The sequence below is a fragment of the Ailuropoda melanoleuca genome, chromosome 10 (assembly GCF_002007445.2).
Source record: "Ailuropoda melanoleuca isolate Jingjing chromosome 10, ASM200744v2, whole genome shotgun sequence".
Lineage (NCBI taxonomy): Eukaryota > Metazoa > Chordata > Mammalia > Carnivora > Ursidae > Ailuropoda > Ailuropoda melanoleuca.
The window spans coordinates 100,425,275-100,444,914 of record NC_048227.1 but is presented as its reverse complement, the minus strand read 5'-3'; the positions used below and the strand labels follow the sequence as shown (position 1 = coordinate 100,444,914).

At 50.5% G+C, this 19,640-nt stretch overlaps 1 protein-coding gene and 1 long non-coding RNA gene across 14 annotated transcripts in view; one reads left to right on the top strand and one right to left on the bottom strand.

Annotated features, from left to right (window-relative positions):
• Nucleotides 1–19,640, bottom strand: part of ZDHHC14 (zinc finger DHHC-type palmitoyltransferase 14) — a 301,170-nt gene that overhangs the window by 58,188 nt on the left and 223,342 nt on the right. For all 13 annotated transcript variants that reach the window (XM_034669377.1, XM_034669376.1, XM_011219573.3 and 10 more), the window contains 3 exons: nucleotides 6,806–6,908; nucleotides 5,347–5,456; nucleotides 1,340–1,442 (listed from right to left, as the gene is read on the bottom strand). In XM_034669377.1, the coding sequence (XP_034525268.1) occupies nucleotides 1,340–1,442; nucleotides 5,347–5,456; nucleotides 6,806–6,908 (316 nt within the window). The remainder of the gene's footprint in view (nucleotides 1–1,339; nucleotides 1,443–5,346; nucleotides 5,457–6,805; nucleotides 6,909–19,640) is intronic.
• Nucleotides 201–3,650, top strand: LOC117804025. The gene is made up of 2 exons (XR_004628193.1): nucleotides 201–847; nucleotides 3,141–3,650. It is a non-coding gene; the product is annotated as an uncharacterized LOC117804025 (long non-coding RNA).

The following is a 19,640-nucleotide window of genomic DNA, read 5'->3' as shown; positions in this document are numbered from 1 at the left end:
AAACAAGATTCTGCTCAAGTGCTCTGAACACAGCTGGTGCCAAATACATGTTATCTCCTTTCCTGTGGGCCTCTCTCCTTACTCTCTGTCCTCATTCTCCGCCTCTGAAATAGGCGGTGACCCTTAAGGGTCATATGTATGGGTGAGCGCAGATAGAACAACATGTCCCGTGACCACTTTCAGAAGGGAGTGGCAAGGACCGTGACATGCACATCCTCGACTTTAAAGGAGACGCTTTATCAGCAAAGCAAAGCACCACAACACAAACTGGACACCACCACTGCCAACAAACAGCTCCCAGCAAGCTTCCCTGGGCGCCGGAGCCCAGTGTCGGGGCTGTCAAGACAGCGCAGGGTCGCGGGGATGAAGCAGTTTCCCTTTGCCCTGAGCTTTCACCTTGCAGTTCTTTATAAGCAGAAACAAAGTGTCCAGGAAGCTGTCATTTTCCCAGTCTAGCCCAGAAGGCAGGTCTTTGACCTGCTTGTTATGGAAACTCTGTTGCAGGTGATTCCATCTAAAAGAACAAACAGCTCCAAGCGGGGCCACAGACTGGGTCCCTTTCTGAAACATGGAATTTCTTTAGGGAAATCTGTTCCAGATAGAGTGAAGCCACTGTCTTCCAGACACCTAAGGATTTTTAAGGGACCAGTGGTCAGAGCCAGGCCTGACTGTGCTTTCAGGAACCCGCGGAGGGACTCCTGCCCTGGCCCCAATCTCCCACCTGCAGACTGGAAACAAAGCCCGTCTATATTCCACACCTCGCAGGACACCTGTGAGCCCTCTTCGGAGAGACTTGCTCAGTTTGGGCTCTGAATGAAGAACACCTCGTCTGATTATGTGCATTAAGGTATGTGTGGCTGTTCTAAGGTTTGGGCTGAAAGGGGGGACAACTGGCCCGCCACTGCACCCTTAAATGGGAGCTGGGGGAGGTCAGCACAGAGTGAGGCAAAGGCACAGAAAGGGACTATCTGGCCAGCCAGCCGTGCTGCCAGCAGCTGTATCCCATCCCCCAGACACCACCCTCGTTCTGTGTAAGGGGGCTTTCCATCACAAGGGGCCACGAGCTGTTTCTGGAAGAACTTTTGCATGTGTACTTCCCCTTATGCAACCCGGAACACACCAACCACTCAACGGCCCTAATCCTTTGTTGGGCACAGCCTTCATTTCAGGCTTCCTTTCCTTCCAGTAAGCCTTTCAGGGGATGGGTGTCCCGGGAAGGTTTCTAGGTGTGCTTGGTTTGTTACTGGGTTAGTGACACAGACGCAGAAGAGAAGCCTTTGCAGGGAGCTCTGGCCCCCGCTGCGGGGAAGCTCTGGCCCCTGCTGCAGGCGGCTCCTACCATGTCGCTCTGTGACTGCGTGGCCCCGTACGCGGCAATCCCGTTGGAGGGTGCGGCTGGCTGCGGCGTGTCAGGCTGGATGTACCCTCTTCTGTCAATTAGGCTGCCACAGAAAACAAAACAACACGGAGCAAGAGAGTGAACCAAAAGCCAAAGACGCCATCAACACTATTTTAATTTCCATTTGGGGCTCCTTCTTTCTGTGTGGGGCCCCACTGCTGGCACCTGGGGATACACCCCGACTTACCTGCAGGTACAGTCAGGGACCAAATTCTGTCACCTCTGCCTTTAAAAAATGCCTGTAGCACCAGCTCCCTCCCTGGCACCTGCTGCAGACTCCCATGGTCGCCTACCCCATCCCCCCCCAACCACGCCCGGCACGGCCCCCGGCGCTCCGTCTAACGCCCAGTCCTCGTAAGGCCTCCCCCGCCTGCTTGCCCTGCTCTGGGGGCGCTCCATCACCCGCGAACACCCCGGGGCTTCCTACCACTTGTCCGCAATTCTGCCCCAGCCTCAGTCCACGCCTTCTTACTACAAGCACGGTGTTCCCATGTCCATTCCTGCCACAGGCGCGTGACACCTGCCTGCGCCTGCGCACTGCACAGAGCAGAGGCCCCAGCCCCAGCCGCGCGCACTCGGTGTTCGCCGTCCCCGCATTCCGCTCCAGCTCTGGTTTTTCTCGCCCCAGTCACTCTCCCTTCCACTCTCCACTCTCCATTCTCCACGGGCAGCTTCTAAAGCCCCCAGCCTTGCTCTTGCCCCTTCTCTGGATTCTCCAGGCCCTGCACAGGACTCCTCTAGTGGCACATACCACTCTCTGCCTGGTGTCGCCGTGATTTTATCTACAGTCCCCTCTGTCCAGCAGCCTGCCAGCCCCAGACAGCAATCTTCATCTTTTCTGCCCCCAAAGCACCTGCCCCCCTCACCCCGGCCCCGGCCCCTCCGCTGCCCCTCTGAGCACCCTGTCGGCATCACAACAGGTCGGCATCACCCGCGTCCAGAGCTGCACGAGAGCAGGAACCAGGTCTTCTGAATTACCGAGCTCAGTGGACGCCCACCCAGAGCTGAGAAGAAGCTTGGTGGCCGAATGAATAGAAGTGGGTCCCTTTCTCCCACAGGCCAGTTTGCAGACCAATGGCATCATTAATGAGTAATAACTCCATCTCTTCTATGCTTGGCGGCCATTGCCCAGATGGGAGGTAGGGGAAGTTTTGGTTGCCATCAAAAGAGCTGCCTTTTGCTGCAAATGTTGTGANTGGGGTAAACACCCAGTAGTGCAATGGCTGGGTCATAGGGTAGTTCAATTTTTAACTTTTTAAGGGACCTCCACACTGTTTTCCAGAGTGGCTGTACCAACTTGCATTCCCACCAACAATGTAGGAGGGATCCCCTTTCTCCACATCCTCTCCAACATTTGTTGTTTCCTGCCTTGTCAATTTTTGCCAAAAAAAAAAAAAAAAAAAGAGCTGCCTTCTTCCCTCCCCAAGTGTTGACCTTGACCCTCAGGGCAGGACTGCAAAGGGCAAGGGGGAGGTTCAGCTAATGAACTGGCGCTCCTGGTGTGGCCCCCAGGCCCCGCAACCTCCACGAGATGCTGCTGAAACATCAGCGTGCCGGCAGGCACCCCCTCCTCCTGAGAGCGGAGGGCTGGTCTGCCGAGGCTGCCCTCCTCCTCATCCGTTTGGCTCTAGGGAGACAGGAGTTTTATCAACTAGCACCTGCAGGTCTCCAGACCACCTGGTAACAAGGTGTGAAAAAATACTGTGACAAGATCTTGAAATGGGGCTCTCTCTGTTTCCAGGTTCGGTTGGATTCCCAGAGGTTTAGAAAAGTGACAAGAACCTCCATCTTCCAAAGGGGGGTGCGGGATCCCCCTGCAGCTCACACCAAGTGTGTGACCTCCTGCGAGGGCCCAGAAGACCAAAGTGGCAAGAGCAGAGAAGGGTGGACAAGCCGTCATCCGCAGCCCACAGCGGACGGGAACCTCGTAGGTCCCCAGGGACACAGCCAGTGTGCAGTGGGGGTGGAAGTGTGTCTTCCCAAAAGAGGTGCTGAAATCCTACCCTGGCTGCAGGGGAAGGGGTGGAGAGGGCTGCCTTTCAGTGACCCCCAGGGTCCCTGCTCACAGAAGTGACACGATGCTCGAGGACACGAAAGTGCCCTGAGTCCTTCGTTTTATTTTGTTTTGAGGTGACAGGAGAAATTAAGGGGCTTGCAAGGGGATTTCATTCAGGAGCAAAAAAAAGAATGATGTCATCAAAAGAGTCTGAAAGGAAGAGGGAGGACAAAATAAACTTCTTCTGGGACTTCATCCTGTGTGTTCAGCCTATTTCGTGGACCAGCCACACATCCAAGACTGTGATATCCTGCCCTGAGTCTCCTTTCAGTCCTCACAATGGCCTGGCAGCCTCCCTAATCTGGATGTACTCCCCTTGCGTCATCTCTTGCTTTGCCCTCCGTGGTCCCCTCACTCCTGCACACGAGCTCCTTCAGTTCGTTCTGACACGCCACGCTCTCCTCTCACCTCAGGGCTGTTGCACATGCTGCTCCCGTGTGTCCTCCCCCCCATTCCTTCCCCCAATTCCTACTCATCTGTTACAAAAGATGACAACTTAGGCCCCCTCCTCTGGGAAGCCCTTCTGGGTGTCCCATGGAACCTGCACCCTGGCCTCTGTTACAGCCACTCTTTGACTGTGTAGACTGGCCATTCTATTCAACGTGTCAGTGACAGGTTGACCCTTAGCACCGGCCCACAGGGCCTGACCCTGATCACACCTTGGGACTTTCTCTCTTTCCATTCCCTCTGCTAGACTTGTATGTCTCCCAAACCTGGCATCCCTACCCTGCTGCCATGCACAGCTCTGGGGACCCATGCAGGGAACCAAATGTGGGTCTTTGCCCTGATGGTTCATAGCTCTCAGAGGGAAACATGAAGACACTCTTAGGGGCATGTCGTTACACCATTTCAGAACATTTTAGAGGCAACTCAGGCACACAGTTTTGGGCATGCTGGTGGTTCTTAGTCCCTGTTACACAGGCTTGTTTGGGATGCCCGTGGAAGGCTCTGGCCCTCTTAGGGGCTCTGGGGTGGGTGAGGTAGGGCAGAGAGAGAAGGGGAAAAGAAGGTGACAGGAGGGAGAGGCAAAGTCAAGCACTATCCCCCTGTCATTTCTGCCCAGGGCCAGCTCCAGGAGCCTGTGGGCACAGCGGGAGAGGCCAGCGGCCCATCTTCCCTGCATGAACCTGGGAGAGGGTCACGTGGTTCTGAGAGGAGGGCCATCCTCGAGAAATGCCCCATCCAGAGGGACTTGGGTTTTGGAGAGAATACAACCCCAACTCAGCCGCAGTAGGAAATTTTATCCAGTCATGGAAGAAATTAGTTTGGTTGCGACAAGATTTGATATATAAACAATACAAAGCAGCGCCAAAAGCAAATTAAAGAGTGGGGAACGAGGAAAGAAAAGTGGGAGACTTCTAAAGTCCTTTCCATGTTACAGATGTGTATTTTAGTTTGGGGGAATTGCTTCAGCCCCTACCGATCTCTCCGCCTGAACCATTTTAGTGTATATATTCTATACAACTCAGCTCTTAGCACCCATATTTCTAGGTTTTCTAATTGCTTCCTACATTGCATCCTGGCCCCCCTACTAAGCTAACCACAACTCTCTGCTCACCCCGGATGCTCAAGATGACTCAATAATTAATGGGAGTGACGTGCCTCGGTTTCCCTATTTCGATCCTTAGGAGATTTTCCTCATCTTTGACACAAATTCAGTGAAAGAACCAAAAAGATGGCAGGAACAGCACCATAAACCGAGCCAGATCTCTACTGCCCTAAGACCACGTCTCCGGGGCATGAAGCCGACCACTGGCCCAGCGGTCATCCCAGGGGTGATCAAATCTAGCAGTGGGTTTTGTGGCCGGGTCTCTACCTCGAGAGGCCTGTACTGCACAGCTGAGTTGTTGGCTTTCCCAGGGTCCGCTAAAGATTCGGTCCCGAATCTCACCTTGGAGAGATGGGCCCACACAGGGCAACACAGCAGTTTGTGAAGATATTCCCGTAGCTGTAGGGATTGTAATTTTCTTTGCCTCTTTTATTTGACCAAGATCCTTTAATCTGAAAGAAAAGGAGAGTCAATAACACCAGTGCCACAGTTTAGGTGAACTGGATGCAGGAAGCCCATAGAGAATGCAAATCATCTTTACTCATTTCTTTGCCAGGAGAAACTGAGACACTTTCTCAGGGAAAACCGGCATTTACCCCAAACTTGGAAATATTCCCAAACAGCAGGTCAGATTAGCGAGAAAGTAACATTCTCTGCGGACAATAATCTCTTGTTTCTACTACATGGTTCCAGAAGGTCAACTCACACAAGCCCATGGAGGTTTCCTTCAGACTCATAGTTGGCGTTGCTCGCCCAACAGTAGTTAAATGAATGGTAGCCAAGAGTTAACATGGCTCCCCCATCTGCCAACTTACAGCCTGTCTGAATTTGGCCTCACAAAGTTGCCAAAATAATTTCACAGATTCGAATATCCACAGTTGCCAAATACAAGTAACTGTATTAATATTCTCTTAACTCACGTATCTCATCGAGCCTTTAAGGCAATCTGACTGAATCTGAGACATTTAATCGCTATACTGAAAGAGACTTCTGTCAGAATCTAAATATTCAGAGCAAAGAGGACCAGGCTGATGAGGAATATTTCCAACATTATGATTCCTGTTTTTATACCTCCTCTCTGGCCACATTAAGTATAGACAGGTAATCCTGGACAAAAAGTAAAACTCTGGGTCAGTGCGGTCTCCTCCAAAAATGAAACGGAGGTGTTAAACGTGAGAGGTGGATTTGTGCGTTCACCGCGAGATGTCAGCCGGCCACAGTCTCTCCTCAGGGGACATGTGACAGGTTGCTCACAAAACTACTGAAAAGGAAGAGAAGATAATCTCCTCCCTCAGCGTTTGGAATTGGGTGTCACTTAGCCGACCTCAGTATCTGGCTGACGTGGTCAGAAAGTAAAATAAATCAAAGATTCCCAACTGGTGGGGTGCCTGGGTGGCGCAGTCGTTAAGCGTCTGCCTTCGGCTCAGGGCGTGATCCCGGCGTTATGGGATCGAGCCCCACATCAGCCTCCTCCACTAGGAGCCTGCTTCTTCCTCTCCCACTCCCCCTGCTTGTGTTCTCTCTCTCTTGCTGGCTGTCTGTCTCTGTCAAATAAATAAATAAAATCTTTTAAAAAAATAAAAAATAAAAAGTAAAAGAAATCCATTAAAAAAAAAAAAAGATTCCCAACTGGGAATCACGGAGGCAGATGAATAAAGATATTTCCACGGCACATTCTTGGCTCCCAGAGGCTCACATCTGGAATGGGATGTGCGGAAGGCCTTGGTCCCCAAGCTCTTCTTTTCCCCTCAGCCTCTGGACACAGACCCCACACCCACCACCCGGGCCTGCCAGAACTTACATCTTCATTCGTCGTCTGGTTGGAGCTGATCAGGTATGTGTGGAAACCCGAGAGGCCGACGATAGACCAGACGGAGAAGAAGCACACCACGGCCTCCAGCACAGTGGCCTGGAGTCAAGGAGCAGAACGGGGAAGGTGGGGAGAGCTCTCAGGGTGCCTGAGGAGCCAGGATGACGTGAGGTTTGGATGGGAAACATCCACAGACACTGCCTCAGGCCTTCGAGTCGGCCTCGCTTCACATCAGGGTTGTCCCTAGTCAGAGGGGGATCCTCCAGGGCCGGCACTGTGCCCCTCTCTCCTCCAGCCTCACTTCCTTCATGCTCAGTGAACCATCAGTGGGCTCCCTGTACTGTCATATCAACAGGTCTCTCCCCGAGCTTGGCGTCGAGGGTGTGAGTGAACTGTCGCACAACAACTGACAGTCGTGCACAGGGCCAGCCACTGGCACCTATAAACCTGGGCAGGGCTTCTCTTCATGCCTCTCTCTCCCTGATGGTCCCTTCCCCCAGTGCTGGCTGCCCACCCCCCACCTATGGGCAGGCTTCTGAACCAGGCGGCCATTTCTCAGAGTGACGTTAGGGTGAGGGGTCTTTTTACTTAAGGGGATTTTTTTTTTCCAGCCCCTCAGCCCACCCTGACACATAAGGCTATTTTCAGTTAGTCGATGAGCAACTAGGAAACGTGGAGGCTCACCAGACGTTGAGTGTTGGGGAGTCTAGAGTTCCACAAGTGCTATAACCAGAGGAGAGAAGTGTGGTATTCTTCCACAGATGAGATGAATCAACCCAGAGTGTGGCAATTTGAAAGGACTAGAGAATTTTTCTGTTCTGCAAATGTTTATAAAATTCTATTTACAAGATATAGATGTTTTGCAGGGAAAAAAATAATCCATCATAGGTCTGGGAGTTTAAATATCCACCCCGCATCCCTCATCGATAAGTTAGAGGCTAGAGAAAGCAAATCCCCAGGCTTTCTTAATGCTCCCAAGGATAGAAGCCATAGATCATGCTACATCACCATTGATTGTTTTTCCAGGATTGGCTATAATTCATCTTTCGGCCAGAGAAATGAATACAGTATTCAGTGCAATCATAACCTGCCACGTCATTATTAACAAATACCATCGTCCGGACCTGTGGGGTGGCATACAAAATAGGAGAAATGAATGGGCTCCTGCCTGTTGACTGACTTTCAACATCAGGATAAACCACTGGCTCTGTTCTTGGAGAAGTAGAAAAATGCTTTACTCTTCTAAGGTTTAAACTTCTAGAGACCGCAAGCACTCAGAAAAGCACTATCCTGAAATTAGATGGACATCTGAAGAGGAAAAGAATGTTCTTCTGCCAGCTAGCTCAGACGAAAACAGCCCGGAGCACCCAGAGTCTTACAGATGCCCACACAGGGTGCCCCCAGCGAGCCCTGTCCACTCCGTATGGAAGCAGGCAGGAGGCGGGCAAAAGGGAGGAGCAGTTACATCTCTTGAGAAGAGGAAAACTAAGGCAGTATTTCGGAAAAGCAGGTAAGTACAGGTATGTAGGGAGGATCTGTGGGGATAAGAGAGAGATGCAGAGAAGAAGACCCCATCCCAGTGCTGCCACCAGCCAGGGCACCCCCTTTCATTTCTCCCAGGGTTGTCCAGATGGGGCAAATGCTGATGAGGGGAGGCTCCAGGTGCACCTGGGGACAAACAGATGGCGGCCCATGTAGCAAAGATGGTCTCATTCTCAGCTGCCTTCGCACAGGTGACAGCTCACAGATGCCCCTCCTCTGACCATGCCCGCCCCCCTGCTGAGACAGACTGGGGAAGCAAACCATGTGGGGTTTGAAGGCAGCGGTGAAGTGGAGTCCAGGGAAAATGATGGAGGTAAGCCGTGGGAAGACTGAATCAAGGAAAAGTGGGTTGCAGAAAGGCAAGTGACACTGGCGATGAACTTGCACGGCTGGAAGGAAAAGACAAGAGCTAGGAAGATCAGAGAGGAGGGGACACATGAAACGGAAACAAGAAATGGTCAGGGCAGAAAAGAGAATAAAGAATGAAAGCAAAAGCCTTATTTGCTGAGTAATACATGAAGAGCCGAACTTCTGTCTCAGGAATACTTAGGTGTCGCCACAAGTTTACCATCCGGGTGGAACGACGGTGATGTCGGAAGATACACAAATGCTTACCCTGAACCGTCTAAAAACTGGCGTGTCAAAGTGGAGGAGGACTGCAGCAATTAAAGGGGCTGCTGCTCCATTTGCAACACCACTTAAAACGCTCACCTCCAAGGAGGCATTGTTACCAGTGGGCATGGAACTTGAAAGGTTTATAGCTCCAAAAATAAACATGCAGCTTTCTGTATTAATATCTCATGAGCTTTAGAGATGTTTTATAAATAGCAGACTGCAGTTGCATGGTTAGCGCACAGCTGGGTCAAAATGACATGAATACAAGGCAGGATGCAAGACAAGGTCCCCTTGCACTTGCCCCGCACGGCAGAGGCCCCCCACCACGTGTTGTAAGGAGCCATCATCATCATTCATAACAACTTGAGGCTGGTGTTTCTGGCTACGAGTCAGGTAGTACTCCGAAGGCTTCACGTAGATTAACTCACTTGATCCTCAGTGACCTGGTGAGAAGTGGAATTCCCAATTACCCAATAGGGAAACTGAGGCAGAGAGCAATTCAGTACTTTGCTTGAGAAATAGCAGGGCTAGGGATGGACCCCTGGAAGTGTGGCTGGGCCAGTAGAACAGAAAAGCTATGGGCTGGTTCCTTCCTTATTCCTGCTGAGGACCTGGTGGCTCTAGGCTGACCGCATCCCGCTGGGGAAGACGGGGACCCTCCTTGTCACGGATTTGTGATCCTATGGCCGCTTGAGTATACCACTCCCCTTCGGCTTCACTCTCAGGCAGGGGGACAAATATTTGAACACATCTTCTCATTAACTTGATAGCCAGATGTTAAAAATATCTATGGCATAATAAGAGCAATATAAATTTCTCTTGGGCATCTGGGTGGCTCAGTCGGTTAAGCGTCTGCCCTCAGTTTAGGTCGTGATTTCAGGGTCCTGGGATCGAGTCCTGTATAGGGCTCCCTGCTCCGCGGGGAGCCTGCTTCTCCCTCTTCTTCTGCTGCTCTCTCCCTCTATCTCTCATGAATAAATAAAATTTCTCTTAGATATATCAAAACCTATTTACTGAGATTTTTAAAAGGGGAAATGAGGGAAAAACATGCCAATTCCACTGAGAGCCAACTGAATAAGAGTTGGATGTTTACTGCCTCAGAGATGGTTCCAAATTAGAGCAGTGACTGCGGCCAGCCTCTGTCTCCCTCCAGCCCCCAGTAAGACAGGGAGCCCGTTGTATGGCCGGGGGTGGGGGAGTGGCATTCAATTCCCTGTGGCTCCCAGCCTAAGATGCTGCACATGGAGGTATTCACTAGATGACTGTGGGCATGCAAAAGCCTGAAAAATGCTGATGGGCAGACAGCCCTCCATTGAGTTTCTGCGCCATCCTGGGAGTGCCTGCTCAGTGCCCTTCTGTGCAGCCAGCCCTGCACTGAGGACAGGGGAGGTGGGGATGGATTCACTCCCTCCTCTAAGGGAGTATGAGTCTGTTTGTGCATGGGAAGTAAGAAAGGCAAGAATCCCATGCAGACATGTGGGCAGCGTGTTGGACAGCATGGTGAGGGCATCTCAGTATTTGGAAAATTACAAAAGGTGAGAGATCATGGAACCTTTTAGCCTTTCTGGGCCCCCACTCTTTTCTCAGAAAAAAATGCACACACACTTTCTTTTCTTATAATTTCAGGAGTTTTGGAAACTCCCCTGATACCTCTCCATAGATACACATGGACCTCAAGTTAAGAGGTCCTGATTTATTATAATCCCTTAATTTTACAGGTAGGAAGCTGAGGCCCAGAGGAGTCAAGCCATTTATAAGAGCTCACACAGCAGTTCATGGTAGAACAGAACTAAGAACTTGGTTTCCAAGGGGTGCCTGGGTGGCACGGCGGTTAAGTGTCTGCCTTTGGCTCAGGGCGTGATCCCGGCGTTATGGGATCGAGCCCCACATCAGGCTCCTCTGCTATGAGCCTGCTTCTTCCTCTCCCACTCCACCTGCTTGTGTTCCCTCTCTCGCTGGCTGTCTCTGTCAAATAAATAAATAAAATCTTTAGAAAGAAAAAAAAAGAACTTGGTTTCCAGACTTCTAGGACAGAAAGAACCCTTCCCAAGGCTCCATGTGATGACAGTGTCAAGGACAGCTGTGACTTACGGCAGCAAGGCCACCTGTGATATGGAAACTTACCCATTAGTCCCACAGTCTTTGTCTCTCTCAGTACCTCACCAGCCATCTTTCCATTTTCTAGCAATCATGCTGGGGATGGTATTTTTTTGCCAAGCGCCAAATCCAGGTAATAGTTTAAAAAGTCTGTATTTCATGTGCGTTTCCTCATTGACTCAAATCCCCTGGATTCCAGAATGGCCGGGGATGCCAAGTCCAGCCTCTGCCTCGGCCCTTTCCTTCCTGAGCACTGAGCTTACGAGGCTCTGGGTGGCATACGGTGTTGAGGGGCACTTCCCTGTGCAGCCAGAGCCCTCACGAATTTTAATTTGCTTCAGGTCTCTGTCATGGGTTCTGATGTTTAAAATGTAAGAAACGAATGTTCTTAGTAATCTTCTTTTTTCCCTTAAAAATTACAATAAAATCGGCAGTGCTGCCTTCCAGGAAGTTCTGATGGAAGAGCAGATATCAGCGATACTTCCCCTTCTTTTGTGGCTTCAGTGTCTACGTCAGCATTTGATGCTGGTAGATATTTACATTCAGGAATTTGTCAGCATATTTTCCTCATCCATTGGATGACCCTGTAATCCTTAGACAGAGATGGGAAAATACAGCTCGTGCCGCCATCGCTGTGTCTGGGGTGTGGGCCCTTCACGTCCCAGTGATTCGCGTGACAGACACTTTGGAAAGTCACAGAGACCCTTCAGTCTGGATCACGTGACTATCATCTTTCAGTCTTATAAATCCTTCTGTCCTACATTCTTTAATACCGGGAAATAAAGGTGCACATTCTCCCAAATTAATCTATGAAGTCACTGTAATTCCCATCAAAATTCCAACTGGAATTTTAAAAGAGGAAACAGACTTGAATACTCATCAGGAAGAAAAAATGTGCAAGAACGGGTAAGAAAACTTGAAAAAGAATTGCAGGTTGGGGGATGGGAGGAGACTTTCAGTAAACCAAACGGGGTGCGAACAGCACCAGGGCAGAGTCTGAGAGAGACCTGTGGGCATGTGGGGTACAGAAGGCACTTCAAATTAGTGGTGAAAGAATACACTGGTGGTTCTCAAAGTGTGGCCCGTGCCACCCTTAGGGTTCCTGAGATCCTTTCAGGGAAACCCCCAGGTCAGGACTATTTTCCTATCGATGCCAAAACATTATTTACCAGTCTCGATGCTATTCTCTACTTCAAGAGCTTCCTCTGGAGGCTACAGGACGCAAGACTCATGTCCTCACTCTCATCAGAACAGGATGAGTGTTGGTGCACTCTGTGTTTTAAAAAATTTCTCAGCCACAGTTTTGAACGTGACCTCTAGAAATAAATATAATCTACATAAACAAAAGCTCTTTGGGTCCTCAATAATTTTTAAGAGGTCAAAGGAGTCCTGAGACCAAAAAGTTTGAGAACAGCCAGAACAGAATAGTGAGCAGTACTGGGACACTTCACTAAACATTTGGGAAAAATAAAGTGAGAACTTTAGCGTGTGCGTGCACGCACGCGCACACACACACACAGAGTACAGAGAAATTACTTTGTCAAACTGAAGAAATAAAATCTAAAAGTATTAGAGGAAAATAAAGGAAATATTTCTACAATTTGGGGGTATGGATATAAGGCACAAAATCTAGGAGTCATGCAGCATAAGATTTATAGACTGATTTCATTAAAAAGTTAAGCATTTTTTTCTTTGTATTGAAAAAGTAAAGTTAAAAGGGAAGTGACAGGTTGGGAGAAAAATATTGGTAAGAGATATTAAATGGTTATTATTGAGAATAAAGAATATGTTAATAGGAAAAGAACAAACAACCTGTTTACAAAACGGACAGAGTATGGACTAGCACATCGTGGTAATGAAAAGAAAAAAGTGGACAAACAGGAAAATCAGCACAAGGTGGCCATTATCCAGAAAATGGAAATTAAAACAATGAATTTTTCCCCTCATCAAATTGGCAAAAGTCACAGCACTGATGACATCCAGTGTGGGTGAAGGTGTGGGGAAATGGGAGGGCGAATTGGTACAGTCTCTTCAGGGGACACTGCGGCCTGCCTCATTAACTTTCATCTCCGTGATTCCACGTTTAGTTATCAGTCCTGGAGAAACACTAACACCTGTGCACAAAGAGATACAGGCAAGAACATCCACTGCCTCATTTTTTAAGCAGTAAAAAAAAAATTAAGAAATCTAAATACGCATCGACGGAAGCATACACTATGGTTCACCTGCATTCCGAAATTCGATAAAGCAGTTGGAAAAAAATGAGGTAGGGCCATATGCTGACATGGAAGGGAGCTCCAGGAAGTGTTTAAAAATCAGACCGTTGAGCAATGCAAAGAGTATGATCCTTTTCCGGTAGAAACTGTCCCTACAACAGTACACTATTAGTATGTGTATGGACTCCTAGAAGGCCATCTGGAAAGACCCACAAAAATTGACAAGGATTCCTACGAACGGTCAAGAGTGGTGCTCCTTTTTGAACTCTTACGTTTCTGACAGTTCGAAATCTTTTACAATGAGAGGACGTTCGAGTAGTACTTGAGTGATTGGAGAAATCCAACACCATCCTCCCCCACTTTGTGACCTCCTGAGATGTAAGCTGATGCTTTTCTTCGAGGGACTCCCTCCGTCAGACCAGTCAGGGGCATTGGGAAGGCATCTCCACTCCCTTCGTGGAGCGAGGGGCTGGTGGCGAGGAAATCTGGACTCTAGTTCTGGGAACGCTGCTGAACAGATACTGGGGCCATCTGACTCTTCAGCGCAGGCCCAGCTGTAAGGGACCTAAGGACACCCGTCCTACCCATTTTCCAGGGTCCCTCTGAGGATCCACAGATATTGGGACAGAAGGGTCGGTCCTGAAAGCTGAGTTTAGCAAAGGCCTGTGCTGCCTTCATTAATTTTGCAACGGACAGTACGGTGTCCCTCCTTCCTGAGGGCACTGAGCCAACTCCAAGCCTTCTACCAGATTCCATTAAAACAGAACCATGCCCATTAGACGACTGGTGACTTTCAGACAGCGTGCCTCAAAATGAATGCAAATTGGGGATAAAAAGGCTTTCTGTCAAAAGCCTCCACCCACGTAGAACCAATTACCATTTGATTTACCAACCACTGAAAACTCTTCCTTTGCCAGCGCCGAACAATAAGTCATGATTAAAAATGACTATAATCCTTTTAATTGGCTATTAATGCCGTTTCATTGCAACGACTGTTGATCATAGGGCTTCCCCTCTCCGGCTCCTCCTCAAATGACGCCGCCCGCCCTGGGGTCCTGGCCCTGCGGGGTTCCACCTCGCACAACCTCGAAGCTGGTGAGCCTGAGGCATGGCCACGTGGCTCCCGGGGCACCGCGTGACGGGTCCCATTTCCCATGAGGTTGGAGCATCGTCACCGCAGGCTCATGACTTTTTGTCTTTCCGTTATTTCATGCAAGGAACGACAGAGGATCCAAAACTTACTCTAGCCTCACGTGGCCATTCCCGGGGGTCAGCTCTCAGGTTCTGCTTGTAAACAGATTTCTAATAGAACTCATTTCTAATAGAACAGATTTCTAATAGAACTCAATAGACAGTGCTGGCTGTCTCCCTTTTCTGCTGTGCCCTCTTGCCCTGGACACCCACAGCTGAACCCGCAGAAGTGGCTATGACCCCCCCCCTCCTGTCCCCTCCCGGCAATACTGATCTGATTGCCCAGCTGCCAGCTGAGCTGTCCCCTCGTCACTCATTTCAATTTCAGGGGCCCTTCCCCTGCAAACATCTGCCTCCTTCCTTGTGTTCCCTGCTGCAAGATGAGTATTCCTTTTTTTTTTTTTAAAGATTTTATCAAATCATTTGAGAGAGAGAGGGCAAGAGCATGCATAGAGGGAGAGGGAGAAGCGGACTCCCTGCTGAGCAGGGAGCCTGATGCAGGACTTGATCCCACGACCCTGAGACCATGACCAGAGCCAAAGGAGCTGCTCAACGGACTGAGCCACCCAGGTGCCCCGCAAAATGAGTATTCTTAAGAACACACCAACAACAAAACCCAGCTCCGATGATGGCATTCACCTGCCAGAAATCTAAGCTGGTTCCCCAGCGTCCAGGGGAGGAAGGCGGTCCCACTCCTTTACTGCTATACAATGCTGTCGCGGCCCTTCCCTTCCTGGGAGCAGTCGCTCCTGATCGCCCCCCCCACAACTGGGCTTAGGCTTAGCTATCGCAGCCCCCTCCTGCTACACGCACCGCATGTATGAGTCCTAAGTGCATCTGTGTGCTTATACCACTAGGGCGGAGGGCCCACAGGCTGGGAGCACCCCGAGCTGCTGGAACCAGCACCCTGCAAACCTTGCTGAGCAAACGAATGAACACAAACCCAGCTCCAGCCCCACATATGGCCTGCTCTTCCCTGACACACGCTACGGACTTTGCTCAGGCTCTTGGCCCTGCTTGGGACCTCTCCCCTCCATGTCCCCTGTTAGAACTTCCCTCAGCTCTCCAAGCCCTATGCAAATGCCACCTGCCAAAGCCTTTCCTGATTTCCCTGCATGATGCCCTTCTGGACCCCCACCTCAAGCTCTCTGTGATGTTTGATGCCACTTAAGACTTATTCTGCTTTTTAGAAATCAGAGTCATCCACCAGATCTTGGCTTCAACAGATGCTCGGTGAGGAGAAGAATGAATCACTCTGCACCCTCGCTGCTCTGCCCCCTTTGATAGAATGTGCTTCAAAGTTCTGGGCGGTGGATCCTTCTCCACTCTGTAACCCTGGCAGATTTTGCACATAGTGGGTGTCCAGTCAAATGATCTGGAAAGAAACAGATGCCAAGTGGACCTCCTCCACTGGAAGCTGCCTGGCCGTGGGGACAGAAGACGCCGTGCCATCCTTTGTGGAGAATACTCTCCTTTCGTCTCTCCCTAGAGAAGGCCAGGGGTTCAGAGCACCCAGCCACCACTGCCTCTGCTGCTCTGATGCCCAGATGAGAGGGAGGAAATGGCCCCAGGCCACAGTAGCAGGCACTGGGAGGTAGAGAGGGAGTCGGAGGGAAGGCGGTCCCGGGGCTCTGAGGCCAGAGTGGCATCGTGTCCTCCCTCACCACGGGGCCAGGCTGCAGTGCCAGCTGGGGAGGGGCCCTCTGCCTTCCACGTGCTCCTCCCCCTCCTCCTCCGCCCGCCTCTGCCACACTCAAACTCAACATCATCCTGTCCACACTGGGGTGGATTCCTTTCTCCTGCGGTCCTGCCGCTGTCACGTGGGCCTGATGTAGAGCTTCAGGGTGTCGGTGTTTCCCTCATTCGTGTCAATATCTCTGATAAGGTGTCTTGGTTTGTTGTTAATTAGCCCTCTGTGTGTCCAATTCCTCTCATTTCATCAACGACAGGGCTCTTAGTTGGATCTTTTGCAGTAAATCCACTGAGAGAAAAACCTTCTCCTGTGCCCTGATCTCTCATCAGAACATTTTGATATCATGGTCAGGAGATCAGACTGGAGGCCCCTGAGAAATTTTAAATTTGAGTTATTTTCTTGTCCGAGGACACTCGGTCGGGTCACGTGCAGAGGTCACACGGGACTCCGGTCCTGTGCTCAGGCAACTCCCCAGAAAACCTCTTGTTTTATGCGCTTGGTGCAGGACGGAGTCTGGTTCCGCACAGACTGCAGGGCTGGAGGGGACGAGCTGAGGGCAGCAGGGGACGAGCCGAGGGCAGCAGGGCCAGCAGCCTGGGAACAGTTTCCATGAGTGTGAAATGTCACAGATCCACCTCATCCATCAGAAATCAAACACCTCCAGAGACTCCCAAACTCCCAGGGCCTCAGCGATGGAAGGGAGCTTGGAGGTATGAACACGATCTGATGCTAGAACCTGCTACCACACCGGCAGGCACGATCATCATCGTTTGGACCATGCCCAGTCCCTGTGACCTCATCGCTGCCCCAGGCCATGCTGTTTCCAAAGCCACACAGGTGTCCACAGGAAAGGGAGGAGCCAAAAATACTGAACAGGTATCCGAATGGGATCCAGCCTTACTTATCACACATATATTATCACTCATAACCAGAACTTAGTATTTTTTCAGAAACACATCACAACCTCATAGAACGTAAGGCATACTTTTTCTTCTAGAATACAAATTCATGATCAATCATCAGACCTCAACACTCTTAATAGACTCACGTGATAGGAGGGATTCTTCTCCAAAGCAGGTATTTAAAACAGAGAAGACCCCGTCAGCACAGAGCCTGGAGGTAAGTCGTACTGACTCGGGGCGTGTTCAGTGGCCCATAAAACAATTTAGGTTCTTTGTAATTAAAAAACGCAGCACCTCACTTTTTAGTAATGGTGAGTCTGATGTTCCAGAAATCCTCTACTGCTTCCAGAAAGAGTAAAGAAGATGCGGGTGGGGACTGCTGCTCAGACGGCTCCTATCATCTCCCTGCCCGTTTCTTCCCCGCTGGGCTGCTGTGCCGTCACATTCCCCCGGAGTCCTGCTCTTGGTCCCGCTATTCTCTGGGAGAAAATCAAGACAGTCTTTATGTCAGCTGTCGTAGCTGCCCTGGGATGTTCTGGCTTCACCTTCAGGTCACCTTTTTACAGTGGATCAAGAGATGCCACAAAACCCGACTTCAGGAGAGAATGCACACATATACACACGCACACCACACGTATGTACACACAGTACGTGTGGTGTGTGTGTGTATCCGTATACATAGATACTAAGCCAGCAACTTTTGTCCCCCACCCTCTCTCTCCTAGAGTGACACAAAGGGCAGAAAAGGAAGGGAGGGCAGACAGAGACTCAGAAGTGAGCCGGACCACTACGGAGCTTCACGGGTGGGTCCAGAAAGAAATCCTCTCAAATCCACCTGCACTTGAGTGCCTGATTCCAGGGTACCTCCTCCCCAAAGGCCTGTAGGGCTGACAGGACAGAGACCTCCCCAAAGATGTCCCAATTCTTGGCAGCTGTGAGTCCTTTACCTACATGGCAAAAGGGAGTTGCAGACTGAAGGTCATGGACCTTGAGATGGGCAGATTATCCTGAATTCTCAGGTTGTGGCCGCTCTTCAAAAGCAGAGAGCCTTTCTGGCGGAGGTCAGAGAGATGGGTGGAAGAGAGGCGGGACAGCTTCAAAGTGTGGGAGGGACCTGACCCGCTGTTGCTCACTCTGAAGAACAAGGAAGTCATGAATCAGAGAACGGAGCACAGAATGGGGCCTTCGTCCTATATCCCACGAACTTGGTCAACCACCTGAATGAGCCCAAGAGAGGATTCTCCCTGGAGTCCCGGGATGAGAGTCCAGGCTGGTGATACTTTGATTTCAGTGCTGTGGGACGCAGAGCAGAAATGAGCCAAGCTTGCTGGACTTCTGACCTATAGAACTGCCCAACAATTAATTTATGTTGCTTAAAGCCTCCGAAATACAGCCAGGAGCCTGCTGGGGTCATGTGTTCACAGAACGGGCTGTGGCCGCCACTGGCTCTAACTGGGCCAGGTAGCTGCCAAGCTCCTGAATGTGGGGACAGGCCTGGGTGACACCCGCAAAGGGAAAACCTCAGCGCCTAGATATGGTGGGCCCAAACACCATTTGGAAGGCAGTGGAGGCAATTCTTGCACATTTTCAAAATCTAGGCCATAGCAAAGACTCTTTACCTCTGCCTGAAAATGATATCTCGAGGGAAGGTAAGGTAAGATTTGCTTGGAACCTGGTAAGAACATTTCTCTCTCTCCTCTCCTTTCCACGCAAACCGTTTCTCCAGCAAAGTCAGCAGGCCGCTCTTTCTACCAGCATTCGTCTATCCCCTTCCTGGGGGACACAATGCTCTTGATTAGACACACTACGAGCACAGCCAAATCATGAGAGTGAGAGACGTGTGCGCTCTGAAAGAAGGTTCTGGCAGAGACTGCCCATTGCACATATTGCCACGAAAAGAAGCTTCTTTGAAATCACTCCTGGCATGCACGTAAACAATGTGTCAGTGCTGGCTGTTCTCACTTATATTCCATACAATTGACTTTGTCACCAGAACATGTCAAATGCGGAATGGCTGACTCTTGCAGGTCAAAAACCTGAGACACAAAAGGGTTGAAAGAAATGACCTCAGACTTCCTAAGTAATTGTGAGGGTAGCAGGAATCCAGAACTCACTACCTGGTCCTTCCTTGTAATATGGTAAGATCCGGGAGTCGGGAGGTCTGTAACAGATGCCGCGACGACCCGTCAGCAACAAACCAACCACGCACAAGGACTGCATGCGCTCTGCTCCAGTGGGGACTGCTGTGCCCGAAGGTGGCACGGAGGTGAGTCACGGGGAGCAGGAGGGAGCCTGCAGTCCCCAGGGAATGGGGCCGCTAAGATCTCCCAGGTCTCAGGTCAAGCTTTCCCCTCCCCTCCCCACGGAGAGGAGTCCCTGTCACGGAAGCCCGTTCATTGTCTAAAAAGCTCCATGGGCATCCTGCACAGGCACACACTGTTAAGGAGGTCACAGGTGCCAGGGAGAGAGGAGGGAGGTGGCTTAGGCTGCCATACTCTCGAGGCTTCAGAGAGCGTTCCAGCTGGCATCCCAGACCTCAGTTCCGGTTCTAAGGTGCATTTATAAAACTT